The 21675-nt window shown below is 41.6% G+C and overlaps 1 protein-coding gene across 1 annotated transcript in view; it reads left to right on the forward strand.

Moving 5' to 3' along the window:
- The window catches only part of Usp28 (ubiquitin specific peptidase 28), a gene marked incomplete at its 3' end in the record, with an annotated part of 58147 nt that overhangs the window by 20939 nt on the left and 15533 nt on the right, over nucleotides 1–21675 (forward strand). Inside the window, exons 5-14 of the mRNA XM_026779093.1 lie at nucleotides 1–151; nucleotides 3904–3990; nucleotides 4620–4757; nucleotides 6001–6074; nucleotides 7060–7136; nucleotides 11727–11875; nucleotides 13861–13988; nucleotides 15496–15591; nucleotides 19621–19800; nucleotides 21583–21672. The exon at nucleotides 1–151 is cut by the window's left edge and continues 20 nt beyond it. Of these exons, the coding sequence (XP_026634894.1) occupies nucleotides 1–151; nucleotides 3904–3990; nucleotides 4620–4757; nucleotides 6001–6074; nucleotides 7060–7136; nucleotides 11727–11875; nucleotides 13861–13988; nucleotides 15496–15591; nucleotides 19621–19800; nucleotides 21583–21672 (1170 nt within the window). The remainder of the gene's footprint in view (nucleotides 152–3903; nucleotides 3991–4619; nucleotides 4758–6000; nucleotides 6075–7059; nucleotides 7137–11726; nucleotides 11876–13860; nucleotides 13989–15495; nucleotides 15592–19620; nucleotides 19801–21582; nucleotides 21673–21675) is intronic.

Consider the following 21675-nt stretch of genomic DNA (forward strand, 5'->3'; position numbering starts at 1 on the left):
GGCAAACTCTGCAGAAACTAAGCGCTCAAAGCGAAAACGCTGTGAAGTTTGGGGAGAAAACCACAATCCCAATAACTGGAGGAGAGTGGATGGTTGGCCAGTTGGGCTGAAAAATGTTGGCAACACATGCTGGTTCAGTGCTGTTATTCAGGTATGGTGTTTTTAAGAGACAGCTGTTTTCTTCTGGATATAACTTAATTAGCTAAAATGAGAGATGTGAAGTTGACTTCTAAAAGTGAAAACAAGGCTAGCTAGATAGTTCACTGGGTAGAGGCACTTGCTGGAAGCCCAGAGACAATGAGTTTGATCAAGGCCCCACGTGGTGGGAGAAATGAACCAACTCCTGCAAGTTGTCTGATCTCTACTCGGCATGTGCATGTAAGGACACACTATACTTACTTTTGTATGTTTTGGATTGATAATTTATGGTGTCTAAACTGGGAAGTACTGAAATATAAATGTATTAAATGTTTAGGGTCAACAATGAATACTGTTCAGGGTAGCTTGGAGTAGCGGCATGGCAGATAAGGTATCCTGGAAAGAGAGAAGTAAAAATACTCTCTTTCATTATGTAGCCCAAGCTGGCCTCAAATTTGTGATTCTTTTGCCTATTCCTCCCAAGTGCTGAGATTATAGGTATGCACCACTATTATGGCAATGTACCACTATGCAGGCTATATGCATGAATTCAATATAAGGACACACACACATCCACCCATTTACTCCAGGGTGTTGTGTGTGCTAGACAAGAACTCTTAATCACCGAGCCACATCCTCAACTCTGTGGAAACACTCTTGGAGTGAATGAAATCTATAGGACTTGATGAATGACACCTGCAAGAGAGAAATGAGAAAGACTGCAAGGTCCATCTGGAGTATCTCAAGAGGAATAATTTGTGTGTGCCAGAAGTTGCCAATAAGGCTGTAGCTGTGCTGAGTTCAAGATGCTTGTTTTACACTTGTATGAGACATTACATGGGAGTTAACTTTATGCATTTCTAGTTCAGAAAAGAGTCAAAGTAAAGCCAAGCAGGTGGGTGGCTTTCCTTAGAGAGAAGTGGCTATCAAGAAATATTTCCCAGGGCTGCAGTTAGAAGCACTTGTTAGTCTTGCAGAGGACCTTGGGTTTGGTTTCCAGTACCTTCATGGTGACTCATAACCACCCCTATCTCCAGTTGCAGGGGATGCAGTACCTCTTCTGAACTCCATGGGTATCAAGCATACATTTGGTGCACATATATTATATGCAAGCAAGACACTAATGCATATAAAACAAAACACACCATTAAAAAAAGTATTTTCCAGGCATCATAAGCTTCATGTGGCCAGTGTTGTTCCCTCTCCCTCCTTGCAGGCATGTTTATTAAATGGTTCTGTGGGCATCCAACCCGCTGCTCAAAAGCCAAAACACTTCAAAGTACACTCAGTTTACTCTGTGCCTGACTCTGATTAGGACCCAGGAAACAACAGTGACTAAAACAAAGCCCATATTCTCCTGGAGTCTACTTTAAAACAGTGGAGTGGTCAGTCAACAGAATCAGGTAGTGATAAGTGCTACAAAGGCATTGTGAAGGAGGGTGGGAGAAGGGGCTGCTGCTTCTGTGGGTCAGTCAGTGATGGCTTGACCAGTAACGAGGGACGTGAAGGTGACTAGGGCTTGGGTCATATAGTTACATACAGAACATTTGTGAGTAAAAATTAGAAAATATATAACCCATGTGAGAGAGAAATCTGCTAGAACTGACTGGGTAAGAATGGAGAATGGGATAGGTGTTGGGGAGAACTGACTCCTGCAAGTTAATCCTCTGACTTTACATATTACCTGATGTGTGCGTGCTGCTTCCCCAGCCCCCAGTAAATAAAATGAAAAGCAAAGGGGGCTGGAGAGATGGCTCAGTGGTTAAGAGCACTGACTGCTCTTCCAGAAGACCTGGGTTCAATTCCCAGCACCCACATGGCAACTCACAACTGTCTGAAGATCCATCCAGTTGCAGGGAATCTGACACCTTCACACCAATAAAATAAAGTTAAAAAAAATGAAAAGCAAAGTGTATGTAGTAGGGAGCAAAACAGGCAAGGTGGCACGAATCTGTAATCAGCACTTTTGAAGCTGGGGCAAGAAGGTTGCCTGGGCTTCGTAGTGCATTCCATATCAGCCAAGACCTGTGAGACCCTGTCATAAAAAATAAGAAAAAAGTTAAAAGATGTAGGAAGGTAGAACTAGGACTCTGTGAGCAGTCAGTTACTTCCTACATCTGTCGTGTGTGTGTGTGTGTGTGTGTGGAGACAGACACACACTGAATTCATGATGCCCTTAACCTTTACTTGGGTAAGAGATATTGAACAGGCTTATGTTTTCCTTATACACTGCTTTCAGCCATTTTTTTTCTTTTGAAAAATTGGTAAAAGGACAGATGGATTTTGGAATAGTTGTTGAAGGTCATAGGAAAACCAGTTGACTAACAGGATAGCATATTCAAAATCCCCAAAACTTGAGAATTTCAGACTTTGGAATTAGGGGCATTCAGCTGACAGCATTTATGTAAACATTCTAAAGTTGGAAAGACCACAGTCTGGCCCTGACCTTTGGGTTACTGAGGTATGAAATGAAAGAATAGAGGGCCAGTTTGAGGTTTAAGGTGGGTAACTGAGAGCCATGTATGGGTACACACCTGCAGTTCCAGGACTCAGGAAGTTAAAGTGGAAGGCTCAAGAGTCTGAGACTAGCCTGAACTACGTAATGATCCCTTTTAAAATGAACACACACACACACACACACACACACACGACAGAATAAAATTGCTGTGCTTACAACTCAGATAATAAGTGAGTATTACAGGGACTCGGCAGTTAAATATACCTTACTGTACAATTATGAGCACCAAAGTTTGGATTCCTTGTAACAGGCGAGACAAGACATCCAGCACATGCCTATAACCCCAGCTTCAATTGGGTGGAGATTGTAGATTATGGGGCTTGACTGACTTCCAGCTGAGCTTAGAAACCATGCGACGTTCCAGGAGAGCCCCTGAGTCTAGGGAATATGTAGAGGATGATGGAAAAGGACATCTAATACTTTTAATGGCCCCTGAGTGTGCACTGGGACACACAACACATGTGCAGGTCTTTTTTATAATGAATATTATAAAATTCTTGTGCTGTTGAGTCCTGTCTGCCATCACCTGTGCCCCCACAGACCTAATCATATATGTGTATACCTTAAGCAAGGTATTTGTTTTATTTTCTTAATTTAACAAATGGAACTATACACCTCTGTAACAAAAAGGGAGAGGATGTGGGATGTCCTTCTGTATTTGTTTTTATTGGTTACTGAATGAAGCTGTTTTGGCTAATGGCTTAGCAGAGTAAAGCCAGGCAGGAATCTGAACAGAAATAAAGAGGAAGAATAGGTAGAGTCACTTAGTGCCACGCTAGTAAGCCACAGCCTTGTGGCAATACACAGATTAATAGAAATGGGTTGATTTAGGAGTTAGAGCTCGCCAGTAAGAAGACATTACCAAATAATTGTAACTGATAATAGGCCTCAGAGTAGTTATTTCATAGGGGACTTCGGGAACAGGCAAGCAGAGAAAAGCTGATCCAGAGGGACCAGTGGGATGGGGAATACTTCTAGCTACATTGATTGATTGAGGCAGAATTTTGCTAAGCAGCCAAGGCTGGCCCTGAAACTCACCGTAGCTAGCTTTGAACATGAGGCAGGCCTTCTGATTTAGAGTCCTGGATGCTGAGATTATAGGCCCAAGTTTCCATGCCAAGCTTCTATCACACACAAAGAGTATATTTCTGAGATTATTCGTGTTTATGTAGACAGAATATGTATACATAATTAATAAATAAATCTTTAAAAATGAAAGTGGCTGAGAATGAATTTCTTTCTCTCAGTCTCTCTTTCAGTTGCCTGAGTTCCGAAGACTTGTTCTCAGCTATAGTCTACCACAGAACATACTTGAAAACTGTCGAAGTCACACTGTAAGTTGGCACGGAGGCAAAGTTTGTATGTTGCTGGATCGGATGTGCTGGGATGGGCTTTGGCTTGTGCTGATACTTGTTACATTGTTAGGCACTCTCCTCCCTCTTTTGGATAAGAAGTAAGGGCTTATGGAGATGTCCAGTTAAGTAGGAATAAAATTAGGAAAACAGTCTCAACAGCAGTGAGACACCATTCTGACCTGAGTGCTGTGCTGCGTGGGCATACTCAGAACCTCTGATTCAGGTGGTGTCCTCTCTTATGCCATTGGTTGCTGAGGTCAAGGGATGCAGAGCATCCTGGGGAAGAAGCCTAGACCTTCTTAGAGACATCAGGGTACACTCTGACTGCATACTCTTGTCACCGTGCTGTAGTGCATTCTCCTACGGCGTGGGCAGCTCCAGTAAGAGAGCATCTGTCTTCTCCATAGCATGGCCCCTGGCCCCTAGATTCTTACTCTTTGTTCTAGAGTAACACCTTGCTGTTTTTATCTGGTTCCTATTTGCTAGGTTATTCTGACTGATTGTAGAGCTTGGTAAATGTGAATTAGAGAATAGTTACTGATAACTTTTCTCTTTATCTGTTCACACTTTCTAAATAAGATCTTATAAGTTGGCTGTGTTTTTTATAGGAAAAGAGAAATATCATGTTTATGCAAGAGCTTCAGTATTTATTTGCTTTACTGTTGGGATCAAATCGAAAATTTGTAGATCCTTCTGCAGCCCTGGATCTACTGAAGGGAGCCTTCCGGTCATCAGAGGAGCAGCAGGTACTTGGGGGCTTTGTTTCTTCTCTTGTTTTATTTCAGGATTGAGTATATGAAATCACCTTTGTTAATGTGATACTGCTGTTTTCATTGTTATTGTTTGACAAGCTCTGAACAAAGCTAGACAGGATGCTGAGTACCTTCATTTACCCTTTATTTTACTCTCAGAAGGTGTAGTGAGAGAGAGTACATGCTATGTGTCTGTGCATGAGTGAGAGGTAACACGGGGTTCTCTCAGTCCATGTGCACAAATGAGAATTATACAAGGTGCTTGTACTACCAAAGGAAGAAGATGTGGCAGTAGACAGAGTAGCAGCCTCACCCGGCATGATAGCTCATGCCTTAATCCCGTACACAGGCATCAAAGGCAGGAGGAGATTACTGCACACTGGCAGCTAACTTGGTCTACACAGTGAACGCCAAGCCATATAGGGCTACTTAACAAGATATCTCCAATAACCAGGAGGATTTTAGAAAAAAAAAAAAAAAAGAGAGAGAGTTAACAGAGGCTGTTGAAGCAGTAAGGAATTTGAAAAGTAGTGAGCTGTAGCAAAGGATAATTGAGAAAAGTCAAGTCCTTTGTCTGGTAGAAATCTTAATATGGTTTGGAGTTTGAGACAAATCTCAATATTAAACCCAGGTGGACTTTGAACTTTGAACTTCTCATCCTACAGCCTCAGCCTCCTGAATGTGGGATTACAGGCTTGCAACATCATTCCTGGATAGAAATCCTCTTTTTCAAACCACCTAAATTCAGCAGCTTTTCTGAGCGATCTTTCCTTTCTCCGCCTGCCATTAAACTCAAAGCTGTTGCTGTTACACCAGCTTCTTTCTGCATGCAGTGTTAAACCTGCTCTCCATTACATAGCTAACCAGCATTCTCAAAATAGTTTGTAAAATTGCCTTTCTCCATCAGTTCTTAAAAGAATTCTTGTGGACTCTAGTCTGTTTTGGGCCTTTTTAAAAATGCCTAATTGGAGCTGGTGCTTGTGTCTCTGTCACACAGAGATGTGGCCAGCTCTGCAGAGCTCCACTCCTTCCTGGCCTAGCATGGTCAGATCTCATCAATGCCCTGCAGTTTGTCTCTAGTTGCTGGCTCCCATTCCTGTGTCTATGCAAGTTTGGTTCCCAAAAAGGAGATTGTGTCATAGGAGTAGAGTCTTTAATTGTGGGCTTAAGGGCAAACCTTTGTTTCCCTGAGTACAGTATTGCATCTAACTTACTGCAATTTGTGCCTCTCTTATAGCAAGATGTGAGTGAATTCACACACAAGCTCCTGGATTGGCTGGAGGATGCGTTCCAGCTAGCTGTTAATGTTAAGTGAGTGTTGAGGGTTTGTCTGCACATCCTTCCGACTCACAGTTACCACTGAGAATTATGGTGGGGGAAAGTCACTCTTCTCAAGTAGAAATTGGTGTTTGCCAAACTTCTTGGTGGCCACTGGACTATTCCTCATTGTGTAGCCCTGTTTTAGCTTTCCCTTTAGAGAGCTAGATTGTCCCCTTAACCTCCAGCCTTTTTTTTCTCTTGTGAAAGAATAAGCCCCAGCTAACTGCTTGGTTGTAAGATGTGATTAAAAGCTGGGAAATGAGTCCTAGATGTGGATGTGGTGTATGATACGAAACCATTATATTTGATGTCACTCACCTGTGGCATCTGCTTAGCATTCACGGAGGATAGGGATCAATCACCCCAGCCAGGGCCACAAGGACATGCATGTATCGTCCTATTGTGGCTGCCAGGAACCTGCTTTTCTATGTAGGTTTAAATCTGAGGTTGGAGAGTAAAGTACCATGAAATAGTTTGCAACTGGGAACTTACAGAATTAACTACAATGTAAAACAGGCTTTGGGAAAAGAAAATTTGCACCCTAATTCTGTTGTGCCACTGAGAAAACTTTATTTGTAAAACTCTTGGTGGGGGGGGGTCCATTCTTACTGTTCTGCTGTTCTCTACCTTTTGTATGTTCCTGTCAACAGACATAGGTGTCTATAACAAATGTGTACACACACACACACACACACACATATGAATACATTTGTCACCATGTGTGACTCCCTAACATCCTAAAGACTAATATTCCCGAGGTCAGGGTCACACTTTGCATCTCCAGCACAATGCCAGGTATCTTTGTTTCAGTCATTGTCTGTGCTGAACTAAGTCAGTCCTTGCTTCCTTAAATGCCATATGGCAGTCTGTGGTTAATGAAAATGGACTACTGTTGGTTTTGAATGCACTTGGGTTTTATGAGAATGTATTTGATCCAACTGACACAGAATTGTCTATCTCTCTTTTAAAATAGCAGCAATCCCAGGAATAAGCCTGAAAATCCCATGGTGCAGCTGTTCTATGGTACTTTCCTGACGGAAGGGGTTCGAGAAGGTAAAGTCTGTCCTGTGTGTTGGTTCTTAGCTGTTACTGTTCCTCACTGCTGTGAACTTTCAGGCAGACATAGTAGCCTTAAAAGTCCAACAAATCCTGGACTGGCACTGACTCTGGCTTTTGTCTGTGTGACTTTGAACACATAGTCTGTGAGCTCCAGCATCCTTAGTCTCATCTAAGTGGGCACAGTCTTTGTCCTAGACTTTATATTAAATTGTGTGACATCTGTGTAGATGGCAGGGGTGCTACTTACTTTTATTTTTTGTTTGTTTTAGGATTTTGACTTTGTACAAATAGAATGATATCAAAACCTCTGTGAATTCAACAGCTTGTGAACCCACAGCCAGTTGTTCTCTGTATAGCCTCTGTCTGCTCTTCTCCCTCATTTTATGCATTTTTATTATTTGATGTTTTGGTGTCAATTGTTAAGAGCTTGTGAAGGTTTTTTGATTGTTGTTTTTTGTTTCTTGAGACAAAATCTCACACATAATGTAGGCTAGCCTAAAATTTGCATTTGCCTAGGGTGAGACTTCAAATCCTCACCAGTCCTCCTGCATCAGCCTCCCATGTGATTACCAGCATGCACCACCACTGGGGCTATTTTTTAAATGTATTGTTTGTTTATTTTTGGTACTGGGACTTGAACCCAGAATTCATGCTGCATTCTTACTGCTATACCCCTGGCTCCTGATAGTATTAGAAATACAGCCTAGTACTCCATGGATTAGCATTATTCTGCTTTGGCTTATGGTTCTAGAGGATTAGAATCCATAATAGTGGGGACAGCATGACAGCAGGAAGCTAAGAGATTACATCTTTAACTGCAAGTATGAAACAGCCAAAGCAAACTGGAAGCAGGGAAAAGGCTATGAACTCTTAAAGTCAACCTCTAGCAACATCCTTCCTTTAACAAGGCTACCTCCTCAGTCTCCCCAAACAGCACTACTAACTGGAGACCAAGTGTCCAAATGACTTAACCTATGGGAGACATTTTTCATTCAAACTATATTCTGCTCCCTGGACCCCAAGGGCTCATGGCCATATCATAATGCAAAATGAATTTAGTCTAACTTCAAAAGTCTTCTATGGTCTTTCATAGTCTTCAGCACTATTTAAAAGTCCAAGGTCTCTTCTGACACTCAAGAGAATCTCTTAATTGTAACCCTTTATAAAATCAAAGGGTAGATTATATACTTTCAACATAAAATGGTACAGAATATATGTTCTCTTACCCGAAGGGAGGAATGGGGGCATAGTGAGAAAATACTAAATCAAAGCAAGACCAAAACCCATCAGGACAAATCCCAAATCCTATAGTTCAATGTCTGGTGTCTGGGACTTCAGCTTTATAGGGCTTCGTGTCTCTCAAGTCAGCACCATTTGGACGACAGTGCCAGGTTCAGCTGCTGGCTTGGGATGGATCCTTGCCTCCTTGAATCACCTTAGCAGCAGCTTTTGTTCTTGCTGCTTTCTGGGAGCTCTCTGTTACAAGTTGGAAGCTTGCTGGGCAGGGTCTTGCCCTCCCTTTGTTCTAGCACAGAGCAGGCCTCTCTTTAAAGACTGATGATCTAACAATTACAGCCTTTCTTTCAGTATGTGCCTTGGCTATAACTCTCCAAACTATACATTTTGTTTTTCTTTTTACCCCGCTTGTTCTTTTTGACAGTAGATCTATGCAAGCATTAACAATAAACATGCCATAAACTCAACATTTTGCAGTCTTGAAATTTCCTCTGCCAAAGAAATCATTCCATTACTTTTTAATTTTGCCTTGGGCAAGTTCCCAGAACAAGGGCAGAAGGCAGTCTAGATTCTATGCCAGAATATCACAGGAGGGCCTCAAGGCATTGTTAGTCTTGGCTTCCCCTCAGGGTGCTGTCAGTCCTGGCTTCCCTCTGAAGCCTCTCAAGCCAGGCCTCCATAGTCCTTATTGCTCTCCCTCAGCACCACTGTCTTCTAGGCTCCTACTAGAACAGTCCTTTAATTTAAGCTCTGCCTATAACATTCAATATTTTTTTTTCTTCCATATTCCTCTGAAAAACAAGCCAACAAGTTGGCAACTCTCTGGTCCAAGTTCTACATTAGTTCTCCATTGTGATAAAATACCATGAATAAAAGCAAATTCTGGAGTTTAATTTTGGCTACTGTTCCACAAGGACCAGTGTCCATCATGGTGGGAAGCATGGTGAGGCAGCAATCTCCAGGCATGGTGGAGGAACAGGAAACTGAGAGATAATATTTTTAGCTGCAGGCTTGAAGCAGAAAAAGCAAACTGGGAATAAGGTGAGACTAAATCCAAGGCTACCTCCAGTGATGTGCTTCATTCTTTAAGGTCTAAGCCTACAAATTGAATGGTGCACAAACTGGGAGGAAGTTTGAAATGTCAAATAGCTAGTTATTACTCAGATTCTCAGTTTATATATGTAATTTTAAAATGTCGGGCTGGAAAGGTGACTCAGAGATTAAGAGCACAGGCTCTGTTCTTCCAGAGGTCCTGAGTTCAATTCCCAGCAACCACATGGTAGCTCATAAGCATCTGTAATGAAACCTGGTGCCCTCTTCTGTCACATAGACATGTATGCAGGCGGAACACTGTATACTTAAAAAAATTACTTAATAAATAAATCAATCATCTTTTTATTTGTTTTGTTTTTTGAGACAGGGTTTTTCTGTAGTTCAGCTCTCCTGGAACTAACTTTTGGAGACCAGACTGGCCTTGAACTCACAGGGATCCATTTGTCTCTGCCTCCCAAGTGCTGGAATTAAAGGCGTGTGTCACTAGCACCCAACAATAAATAAATCTTAGAAAAATAAAAAGTCGTTGTCTTAGTTAAGGTTACAGTTGCTGTGAAAAAACACCATGGCCAAAAGTAAAAAAGTTGGAGAGCAAAGGGTTTATTTGGCGTTACACTTCTTTGTTGGCTGTCTATCACTGAAGGAAGTCAGGACAGGAACTCAAGCTGGGCTAAAACCTGGAGTCAGGAGTTGATGCAGAAACCATGGAGGAATTGCTGCTTACTGGCTTGTTCTTCATGGCGTGCCTATCCTGCCTGTTTGCTTGCTTGCTTTAGATTTATTTGGGGGCTGGAGAGATGGCTCAGCAGTCAAGAGCACTGACTGCTCTTCCAGAGGACCCAGGTTCAGTTCCCAGAACCCACATGGCAGCTCATACCTGTCTGTAACTCCAGTTTCAGAGGACCCAACACCCATGGCAAAACACCAGTGCACATAAAGTAAAATATCTTTTTAAAAAAGATTTATTTATTTTTATCTATGCGGTGTTCTATCTGCATGTAAACCTTGCATGCCAGAAGAGGGTATCAGATTTCATTATAGATGACTGAGCAACTATGGTTGCTGGCAGTTAAACTCAGGACCTTTGGGAGAGATGCCAGTGCTCTTAACTACTGAGCCATCTCTCCAGCCCCTGCCTGCTTTCTTATACAACCTAGGACCACCAACCAGTGTAAGGATGGCATCATCTGAAATGGGCTGGGCCCCTCTCCCTCATCAATCACTAATTAAGAAAATTTTCTACAGCTGGATCTTATGGAGACATTTTCTCAATTTAGGTTCCCTCCTTTCTGATAACTCTAGCTTGAGTCAAGTTGACATAAAACTAGCCAACACAGTCATAGACTGCCCCTGATTGAGGAAGATACCCCAAGTCAACTTGATTTCTCATGTGCTCACATAGGTTAGTAAATCCTCCCCTCCCTATTCCCCAGCCTCTGACACAAAGGATTAAGGACTGACTTGGAACTCTCTTCTTAGCCTCTGTTTGTTTTAATCAATACTGAAATCCCCTCCTTCTGAGAATGCAACCCAGGACTGACTATATTGAGTCAGTGGTATCCACTCAACTACATCCTCAGCCATCATGTGTGATTCATGTATGACTAGTTGGCATACATGAATCTGGGCTCCATTTCACCCTTTTTTTTTTATGTATTTTATGTACATGGCATTAGACAATTGCGAGCTGCATGTGGATGCTGGGAATTGAACTCAGGACCTTTGGGAGATCAGTGAGTACTCTTAACCACTCATCCTCCAGACCCATCCACACCCACCCCCTTTTCTTTTACTTGAAATATTTTGTGTTGTTTCTTTGAGGCAGAGACTTGCTTTGTAGTTCAGGAAGCCTCAGTACTCAGCCTTTCAAGTGCCACTGTGTCCATATAGAAATACATTTTTATTAAACTGATTTGTTTGTAATAATTTCCTAGTTCCCCCAGTCTGAAATTTGCTGCTTACATTCCCAGTTTACATACTTAACATTTTAAATAGTCTTCTCGTTTGTAAAGTGGTTGAATCTTCTACAGTCTTATTCCAGTCCAGCCAAGACTCTGTTGAGGAGGGTCTTTGACTGGGGACGAGGGTACATTGGGTGGCTTTACTTTTTGCAGAATCAGTGGTTGCTCATTGTTGTTCATGCCTGGGTTGACTAGAGTTTACCGTGCTGGCTTAAGTTTTTTCTAACCAGTTCTCAGGAGACTGCTGAATTATAGAAGGTGCTGTCTCAGTGGAGCCAAAGAAGTAGACTTGAAATGGTGTGGTGACACTTTAACATTCCCCTTCTTTGCCTAGGAAAGCCCTTTTGTAACAACGAGACCTTCGGCCAGTATCCTCTCCAGGTAAACGGTTATCGCAACTTAGACGAATGCTTGGAAGGGGCCATGGTGGAAGGTGACATTGCGCTGCTTCCTTCTGATCATTCGTTGAAGTATGGACAAGAGGTAAGGTGTATATCTTTGCTTGTTCTGCCAGTGACAAAGCAACTAAAGTAGGATTGAACTTTTAGGGAAAGAAGTTCGAATTACAAGTTAGATAATCACACACTGAACAGAACTTGAATCTGTCTTCTCTCTCTCACCAGTTGATTTGAATCAGTGAGTCTTCATGTTTTGATAAAGTTCTTTGCTAAAACTGAATTTGAGTTACTCATGTAAAGGTTTATGCTGCTTCTGATATTTCGGTATGATCAAGTTTCTCTCTTTCTGTTGAAGCCTACCTGTACCTGAGTAGGGAGAACGCAATGCCTCCATATTTTCGGAGGGTAAAAGTGATTAACTCCTATGGTATGCCATTTAGAATATTTTCCCTATTACAGTATTTATTGTTCTCAGTTGTAAATTCTTTTGCTTTTACATTTTTTAAATATAATTTTCATTTATTTATGTGGAATTCTTGTTTTTTGCTGGGTTGGAAGTGGTTAACACATGGGCAACTAATACCCAGGTAGCATAGTTAGTAATTCATCCAGTTAGGAAGTAGTGAACAGCATTGTAGCATAATTGTCAGTATTGCCTCATTTGGTTTACTCCCCTCTCTTATATTTTGAGGCAAAATTGTGGCCTGTGGAACTGTCCAACGCAATTACAAAAGGAGAAATTGGCTTGAACTAAAGTAGGGTACGTGACACGGACTTGTGGAGGTGTATTAGTTCTAGAAGGTGCTGGGATCTGGAGAGGTTTCTCCTCGGCTTCTCCAGGAAAGAATGGATTCTTGGCAGTTCCTAGCAAGAGCCGTACCATGTGTGCCAGTTGATGCGTTCTCTTAGGAGTTAATATTTACTACTTGTGCAGTATCCAAGGATGAAAATTCTGCAAAAATAAAACCTTAGCAGAAGTCATTATGCTTAATTAGATTTAATTCTGAAGAGCCAGTCAAGGTGGTTTGTGCTTATAATTTTATCACTTAAGAGATACTCAGGAGGATTGTTGCAAGTTCAAGACCAGCCTTGGCTGCTTAGTGAGTTCAAGGTTACCCAAGCTACAGAGTGAGATTCTGTCTCAAGAATAAAGAAAGAAGATGAAAGATTGAGCTGTGAGGTTTTCAGTCTATTCACCTGGTGCCGCAGGGTCCCTGGAGGGACCCCTGAACCCTGAGGGACCCCTGAACCCTGGGGGACCCCTGAACCCTGGGGGACCCCTGAACCCTGGAGGGACCCCTGAACCCTGGAGGGACCCTGAACCCTGAGGGACCCTGAACCCTGGTAGAAGAGTGCTTAAAGCCCCCTAGGAACCTCTGGCATGTGGGTAGACTGGAGCAGTTCTTCTCAGCTGTGGTCAGTGTGTTGAAATGGGTTCTTTTCATTTTAGGAAGCCAGTTGTTTGCTACTCTGAAACTCTGGGTATTATTGTAGGCTCACTTGACTGACTTTCTTCTCAGAGATCTGCATACTGGAGATCAGATTGTTTTCCTTAGAAATATGGGGAATTACAACATTCTGAGACTAATTCAAATTTCCCTTTTATACATAAACTGTAGTTAGCTGTAAATAAATAGTATATGATATATTTCAGTATTTGTTTTATTTAGATGATTATTGGATGCAGTTATCTCTTAATTATGTGCTGTTGGGATTGTAGTTTCCAGCTCTTTGGTTAGGCTGTCTGTTTCCTGTAAGATCTGAATGTCTTGAATGTTTATGGAATGATTTGTGTTGGTGCTTGGTCAGTTCTTCTATTCCACAGTGGTTATTTCTAAGGATGATGGTTGAATACAATACTCATGGCTAGGTAGTAAATTTGGAGGCCAAGGAATGCTTAACCATATTCTCCAAGTATGATTTTAAGTATTTAAGGTTAGTATGTGAGATAAAATGCTATATATTGTTAATTAAATTCTGTATCAAAAGTTTGGTGAAGGATATTTTAAATATGGCTGTTATTTCCTGAAATTAATTTTCCCTTTTCCCATGTTTCTACCTTGAACATAGCGTTGGTTTACCAAACTACCTCCAGTGTTGACATTTGAACTCTCCAGATTTGAGTTTAATCAATCTCTTGGGCAGCCAGAGAAAATTCATAATAAGCTGGAATTTCCTCAGATTATTTATATGGATAGGTACGTCTACATGCACATAACGTTTTGTCGATATTTGAGAGAGTGTATACGAATGTGGGCTAAGTATATACAGATGCAGAACCAAAAAACAGAAAGATAAGGGAAACACGGAGACGACCAAGCTCCATTCCAGCTCCCAGACATGAGAAAATACGAGAGTAAAGTGACCAAAAAAAAACCCACAAGTCAAAGCTCAAAACATAGAACTGCTGACCACAGAACATCAAAACCAACAACAGTAAACAACCCAAAGCAGGAGCTCACATACAAGAAAAAGGCAAAGCCAGAAAAAGACAAACACAAAGCAAAAGCAACCAAAGCCTCGCCTGAAAATACTCGGCCCAGGTCTGATATAAGAAACAGACCCTCTCTGTGTAGCTCTGGCTATCCTGAAACTCTTTCTGTAAACCAGGCTGGCCTTGAACCCATAGAGATTAAATGCTTATGCTACCACAACCCAACTCAACTAAGTTTCTAATTATGCTTAGGTTTCTCTTTTACAACCAAATTGGGGAACATAACATCCTTTAGCTTTGGCATAAAATGCCGCCATCACTCTCCAGCCACCATGTGGAAAATGGATTTTTTTTTTGAAGCTTTTCTAATAAGGACCCACTTGTGGGTAGAGAAAGAAAAGAAAGAGAATGAATACAAACCCATTATTAGCATGGAACAGATTGATCTCAGATCTCATCCCACACATCCTGGAACTTTAGGCATTTTTTATTGGTTTAGTATGAAAAAGAATCCGTACACTGTCAATGGTTTCAGCCTCAAAATTGTTTTGGCTTTTTGGCTTCTTCCATTTCCATAGAAATTTTACTGACTTGCCAGTTTCTGACAGCTAAGGGATTGTGTTGCACATGTAAGTCAGTGGTTTCTTAATGGCGTGCAGCCCTTCAATATGTATGATTAAATTCATCATTAAGTAAATCATCCCTTTGATATTATTAGTTTTTGAAATTTTACTCTTTGTTCTCTCTGAGCAGATGGAAATAAAGTTGGTTGTATTGGTTACTGAAGTGACACCATATCTTCTGGCTGTGCTAACGTTCACTGATTCTGCTGTGATCCACAGCTGGAGAACAGCTCTGCTTCCTGTACTATCTCTGTACCTCTTGTCTTACCTTACTACACTGGCTTCACCTTTAGTAAAGCATTTAGTAACAGTGGTAAGAGTGGGCATCCTTGCCTCATTGCTGACCTTGGAACTGGTAGTGTAGCACTGGGTTTGATTAACAACAATGTGTTAAGCTAGGTTTGGTGGCATATCACTGTAACTTAGCACTAGACCATGAAAGACCAGAAATTGAAGGTCATCCTTAGCTACAGAAGGAGTTGGAGGTCAGTCTGAGCTATGAGATTCTGTCTCAAGCCAAAAACCAAAGTAAAAACAATATATATTATTGGTTATTCTATAACTGCATGTTTTGAGGAAGTCATCTTTACTGAGATTTTGTCATTAGTATTTGCTAATATTTCTATCCATGGGTTATTGTTTGCTTAGGTACATGTATAAGAGCAAAGAGCTTATTCGAAGTAAGAGAGAGAGTGTTCGAAAATTGAAGGAGGAAATACAGGTTCTGCAGCAAAAATTGGAAAGGTGAGTCTGTGGGCATTTTTATGCTTAGCAACATAAAACAAATAAAATAATAAGATCAGCGATTATGTTTATATTTAAAAGTTCAGAGCTAATAACTGGTGTTTCATAAAATAGCCAAGATCTTCATTTTAAGTGTAAAGGAGTCTTCAAGGCCAGCTAATAAGATCTGTGGGTAAGTGGTCCCGAGGACTTCAGGGACTCAGGCATACTGTGACTAACAAGTAAGTGAGGGGAACCCCACCTTTACAATGTCTGTTCCTCCTGCTCTCTGACTGAACAAACTTGAGAGGCAGTTTTCTTGGTAGTCCAATCACTTATCCTCATTGTTTTTTTGTTGTTTGGGTTTTTTGATTTGTTTTGGTTTTGGTTCTTTTGTTTTTGAGACAGAGTCTAAACTCAAAGAGAATGACTTTGAACTTTTGATTCTCCTGCCTCTACCTCCCCAGGGTTGGGATTGCAATGGCCACTGTGCCTGATCATTTCACTTGTGAAAAGTGGGCTTGGAAGTGTTGAGATGGTGTGGTGCTGGCTGAGTACATGTGCTGAGTTCTTCTGGAGGACTCTGCTTTCTTTTTTGCAGTGCCATCCAGATCTCCTTAGGCAAGGTCAGCTTGATTTCTTTTTTCCTTTTTTCTGTTTTCTCGGTAAGCAACCTTTATTGATTCTTTGCAGACTTCACATCATGCGTCCCAATCCCATTTATCTCAGCTTGATTTCTTCACAGTCTAGGTAGATCCATTGGTTTAACCTTTACAAAGGAAATCCATACACTGTTGGTGGCTTCCCCTCCCCAGTTGCATCTAATAACAGTCTCCCTTCTACTACCATTCCATCTTACCCAACCTGCTATTGGGTCATTTATTTCTCCAAGGGACACACGTTCCACCCAGATCCAAGATTAACATTTTTTACTCTATATGTGGGATAAGGGGTGAGAGAGAGAGAGAGAAGAAGTAAGAATGTGTCAGACGACAACTTGCAGAATCAATTCTTTCCTTCCACTATTATGTGGATTCTGGGCATCAAACTCAGGTCACCAGGCTTGCATGACAAGTGCCTTTATCTGCTGAGCCATGTCACTGGCTCGAGTGTTTTAGAGAACTTAAAGACTCAGCGAGCCAGGTGGTGGCGGCGCACGCCTTTAATCCCAGCACTCGGGAGGCATAGGCAGGCGGATCTCTGTGAGTTCGAGGCCAGCCTGGTCTACAAGAGCTAGTTCCAGGTCAGGTTCCAAAGTCACAGAGAAACCCTGTCTCAGAAAAAAAAAATATTCAGCGAGACTACGGGAATATTGTCCTTAGTGTAATACTACTCTAGATTTTGAATTATAAGTGACCTTGTCTCAGAGAACAAACCAAGTATTCGTTATTTCTTCACTAAATAGCTGTGGTAGTTATTGAAAGTAAGATTTCTTTTATATAGATTAGACAGACAATACTTTTGAAAACACTTTGCTATTTTTTTTTCTCTGTGTTGAGATTTGAGCGCCTTGTGCCCAGTAGGCAAATGCTCTGTCCTAAACTGATTCCCAGCCTGTCTCTTGGTCTGATCCTATTTTTCAGAACAGGTGCTACCTTGTATGAAGTAGTTGTCCTAAGATCTGAAACTTAGATGTGATTGCCACAAATAAACACAAAACTCTTAGATGATAAACTTCTCTGGGATATATAAGTATTCTATTAAAATGTAACAAGCCTGAGAAAGTTAACTGGAAGCTGGTACGCTATGTTCCTGTGCCGGGTTATCAGTTCTGCTCTCTATTTTAGATTGCGTAGAGTTTGATAAGCTTGTATTGGAAGAGCACATTGAAGTGCATGGCAGTGATTGAATGGTAGGGTTCTTCCACCCTGACAGGCACGCACCTTGAGGGGGCACAGTGGTTGGTAGCCAAGCCTTTGCCTTGCCTAAAGCAGCCTTTGCTATACGCCTCTGTCATTTGTTTGATGCTGAGTTGCAGTGCCCTTTAGTTTTCACTCATGTTTTTATTTAATTCTTTTTTGTTGTTGTTAGTTTGGGTTGAGACAACATATCACTATAGAAGCTTGAACTTGCTATGTAGACCAGGCTGGTCATAAAATCATAACGATTTGCCTGCCTCTACCTCTTAAGTACTGGAATTACAGGTGCATGCTACCAAACCCTGCTCATTTAACAGTGGTGCTGTTGTTGCTGTTGTTGTTGTTGTTGAGATGGGTCTTCTATATCCCAGGGTGTCCTCAAACAGTGTGTAGCTGAAGAGGACCTTGATTTTCTGTCCTCCTGCCTATACCTTGTGAGTGCTGGGTTGAGCGTTACCATGCCTGTTTTGTGTAGTGCTATGAAGCAAACTAGGATTTCACAGATGCAATGCAAGCAGTCTACCCACAGCTGCAGCCCAAGCTCTAGGATTTTTATTTTGTGGTGTCCTTTTTGCTACAGAAATAGATGCTTTTCTTAATTCCATGTTTAAATGCATTTCTTTCTACTGTATTTAGGGAAGAAAAATGGTGAAGTGGCTGTTTTCTTTTGTAAGATGGAAATCTAGAATAATGAAGTTTCCTGTGTGAACCAGTTAGGTTGATTATCCTACCTTTAAATTCTACTTTAGTGAACTGTAGACTCCATTGAACTAAATCTCCATAGTGAGTTTAAAGTAATGGCAGAATATAAGGTATTACTAAAGTAGTTTGTTTAGAGGCTGAAGAGATGGCTCAGGGATCAACAATGTATGCTGTGCTTGCAAAAGAGCAGAGTTCAGCCGGGCGGTGGTGGCACACGCCTTTAATCCCAGCACTCGGGAGGCAGAGGCAGGCGGATCTCTGTGAGTTCGAGACCAGCCTGGTCTACAGAGCTAGTTCCAGGACAGGCTCCAAAGCCACAGAGAAACCCTGTCTCGAAAAATCAAAAAAAAAAAAAAAAAGAGCAGAGTTCACAACCACCTGTAACTCAAGATCCAGGGAATCCAATGTCCACTTCTAGACTCTGAGCACCTGCGTGCACATGTGTGTGCACAAACACACATATACATACACACGAAAATTAAGTTAAAAATAAAACCTTAAGGAGCTGGAGAGATGGCTCAACAGTTAAGAGCACTTGCTGCTCTTGCAAAGGATCCAAGTTCAGTTCCCCCAGATTCACATAGCAGCTCATAACTCCAGTTCTGGGCATCTACACCTCTTCATGACCACGTAGGGCATTCATGTGTACAGACATACATGTAAGCAGAACACTCACATATATAAAATAGAAATACATCTTTAAAAATAACTTTAAATACTACTTTGCTATTTCAGTCAGATATTTGTGACTATTTTTTATTCTTCCTGAAGAAATTGCAAATAATTTATGTCTGGCCTATGCCATCGATCACATTCATGAATAATAGAGTATATGAAATGTCTAATTTCGATTTCTGGATTTCTCTCACTCAGTTATGAAGCAGTTTGCCTAAAAGGGCAAAGAAAATGCCCTTGAGTATTTTCTTTGCATCACCAGATGGTTTTCCAGTTGTGGAGCACGTATGTTCCTTTAAGAAGAACTAAGTTGATGAGCAGAGCCTGACTGTGACTGACAGCAAAGCAGAGCAGGAGCTGTCTGGAATGGTCCCATTTGGAGTCAGGGTCAGACTTGTAGCAGTTTTATTGATAGAGCCTTTTTTTAACCTTATAGATCGAGCAACCAATTAGCTACTATATGTAGATTTTCTTGATGTAATATTGAGATAACAGTCTCACTAGGCTTCCCCAAACTTACTCTGTAACCTAGGTGGTTCTTTTTTTTTTTTGGTCTTTCGAGACAGGGTTTCTCTGTGGTTTTTGGAGCCTGTCCTGGAACTAACTCTTGTAGACCAGGCTAGTCTTGAACTCACAGAGACCTAGGTGGTTCTTAAACTCTGGCAATCCTTCTGCCTCAGCCTCCTGAGTGCTAGTGTTATAGGTGGATATTAGCACACCTGAGGCTTCCCATTGACTCTGCATGATAAGGTTTTTGTTAGCAGTTCTGCCCAGCAGACTTGGGCAGGAGTGTTCCAGTGTCTTTCTCTCTTAGGTATGTGAAGTACGGCTCCGGCCCAGCTCGGTTCCCGCTCCCCGACATGTTGAAATATGTTATTGAATTTGCCAGTACAAAACCTGCCTTTGAAAGCTGTCTGTCTGGAAGTGCTGAGCACATGACATCACCACCTCCTTCAGTGCACTGCCCGGTTTCTGATCTCACATCCAAGGAAAGGTAATGGAAGCAGACTTCTTAAATGTGTTGTATTGTTTTTCCATTCTTATTTGAACTATTTCCCATCTTTTTCAACTGCTGAGCTCTCGCCCCAGATAGCTCAAGGGGTGAGCTTTGTCCTCAGGGAAGAGTTTTATCCCCACCCCTTCTGGCTGTGTCCTGAGTACTTGTCACTGTCCATTTCCTGGATCAGACTCTTCAGGACTGCTTTGCTCTGAGCTAACTGTCCCGGAACGCCTTTCTCAGAGTTTGGATAGGCTGTGGTTTTCTAGGTGTCTCTCTTTTTCAGGTTTTCCAGGTTCTGTGCTTCATCTGTGGTAAAGGAAGAGTGTCTTAAGTAAACAACAAGGAAAAAACCTACTCATGAGCAGAGTTACCCAAAGGAGGGACTGGCTAGAATTCTCAGGACAAGAAGACTGGGCTCATGAAGACATAGGGAGGCCAAGCCAGGATCCTCTGACTATGCTCATTCAGCCAACAGTCTCTATAGCCTGAAAGTGCCAGCAGGTTCAGCATGTATGTGCCTTGGTAATAAAAATACTAGGGCACATTTGTCCCCTACAGAGAAAAGCTTATGTTAAAAACCCAGTTGCTAGCCAGGAGGTAACAGCTTTAATCCTAGCACTTGGGAAGCAGAGGCAGGCAGATCTATGACTTTGTGGCCAATCTGGTCTACAATGAGTTCCAAGACAGGCAGAGTCACACAGAGAAACCCTGTCTCAAAAACAACAATAAAAAAAGGGGGGAAAAACTGATTTGTTGAGGCTAGAGAGAATGCATACTGCTTTTGCAGAGGACCCAAGTTAACAGCACCCACGTCCGACAGCATTACTTTGGTAATGTTAGTAGATAAATTTGCATTTACTTCTCTTTTCTTGCTATTGGGCCTGGCTTATTCGGTGTAGGGAGTCAAATCCAGTGTCTTATGCATGTTAGGCAAGCATTATGCCAGCTGAGCATAGTGCTTTTATGGGTTTTGTTGTTTCTTTGTTTTGAGAACAAGATCTTACTTCATAGCACTTATAGGTTTTAAACTTGAGCAGTGGTTCTCAACCTGTGGGTTGTGACCCTTGGGATCAAATGACCCTTTCTCAGGAGTTGCCAAAGGCCATCGGAAAATACAGATTTACATTATGATTCATAACAATGGCAAAATTACACTTATGAAGTAGCAGTGAAAATAGTTTTATTGTTGTGGGTCAAACAACAAGAGAAATTGTATTAAAGGGTCTCAGCATTAGGAAGGCTGAGAACCACTGAGTTTGAGGTTTTCCTGCCCCCATTTCACTTCTTGGGTGCTGGGGTTATAGGCATATTCCAACTTAGTTCTGTTAAATGCTACTCTTGCCATTGGTCCAATGGGGATAGCACTAATGTCAGCCTCATAACAAGCTGTGTTAAATGAGGTGGTTCATATAAGAAAAAGTTACCTTTTCTATATGTAGATTTTAGATAAGACCTCACCACATAGTCACATTGGCCTTGCAATTGAGACCCTCCTGCCTTAGCCTCACCATTGCTAGAAATCACATCTTTGTCACTGCTTTCTTTGTAACTGTACCTTTTCATATAGTGGTTGGTTTCTTGAAGTGCATTAGCTTAGGTAGAGTTGAATTTTCTTTCTTCCTTTTTGAGAAAGGCTCTCAACTGTACCAGGGTGGCCTCAGTGGCACAGCAGTCCTGTATTAGCCTCCCAAGGGATGAGATTACAGGTCTGCCACCATGCCCAGCCCAACTTGCATTTTAGGTACAAAATGAGTATCATCTTTTGTTTTCCTCTAGTTCAAGTCCAGAAAGCTGTTCTCAGGATGCTGAAGGCACCTTTTCCTCTCCTGAAAATACTCTGCCCAGGTCTGATATAATGAATGGACCGTT

The sequence above is a fragment of the Microtus ochrogaster genome, chromosome 5 (assembly GCF_000317375.1).
Source record: "Microtus ochrogaster isolate Prairie Vole_2 chromosome 5, MicOch1.0, whole genome shotgun sequence".
NCBI lineage: Eukaryota > Metazoa > Chordata > Mammalia > Rodentia > Cricetidae > Microtus > Microtus ochrogaster.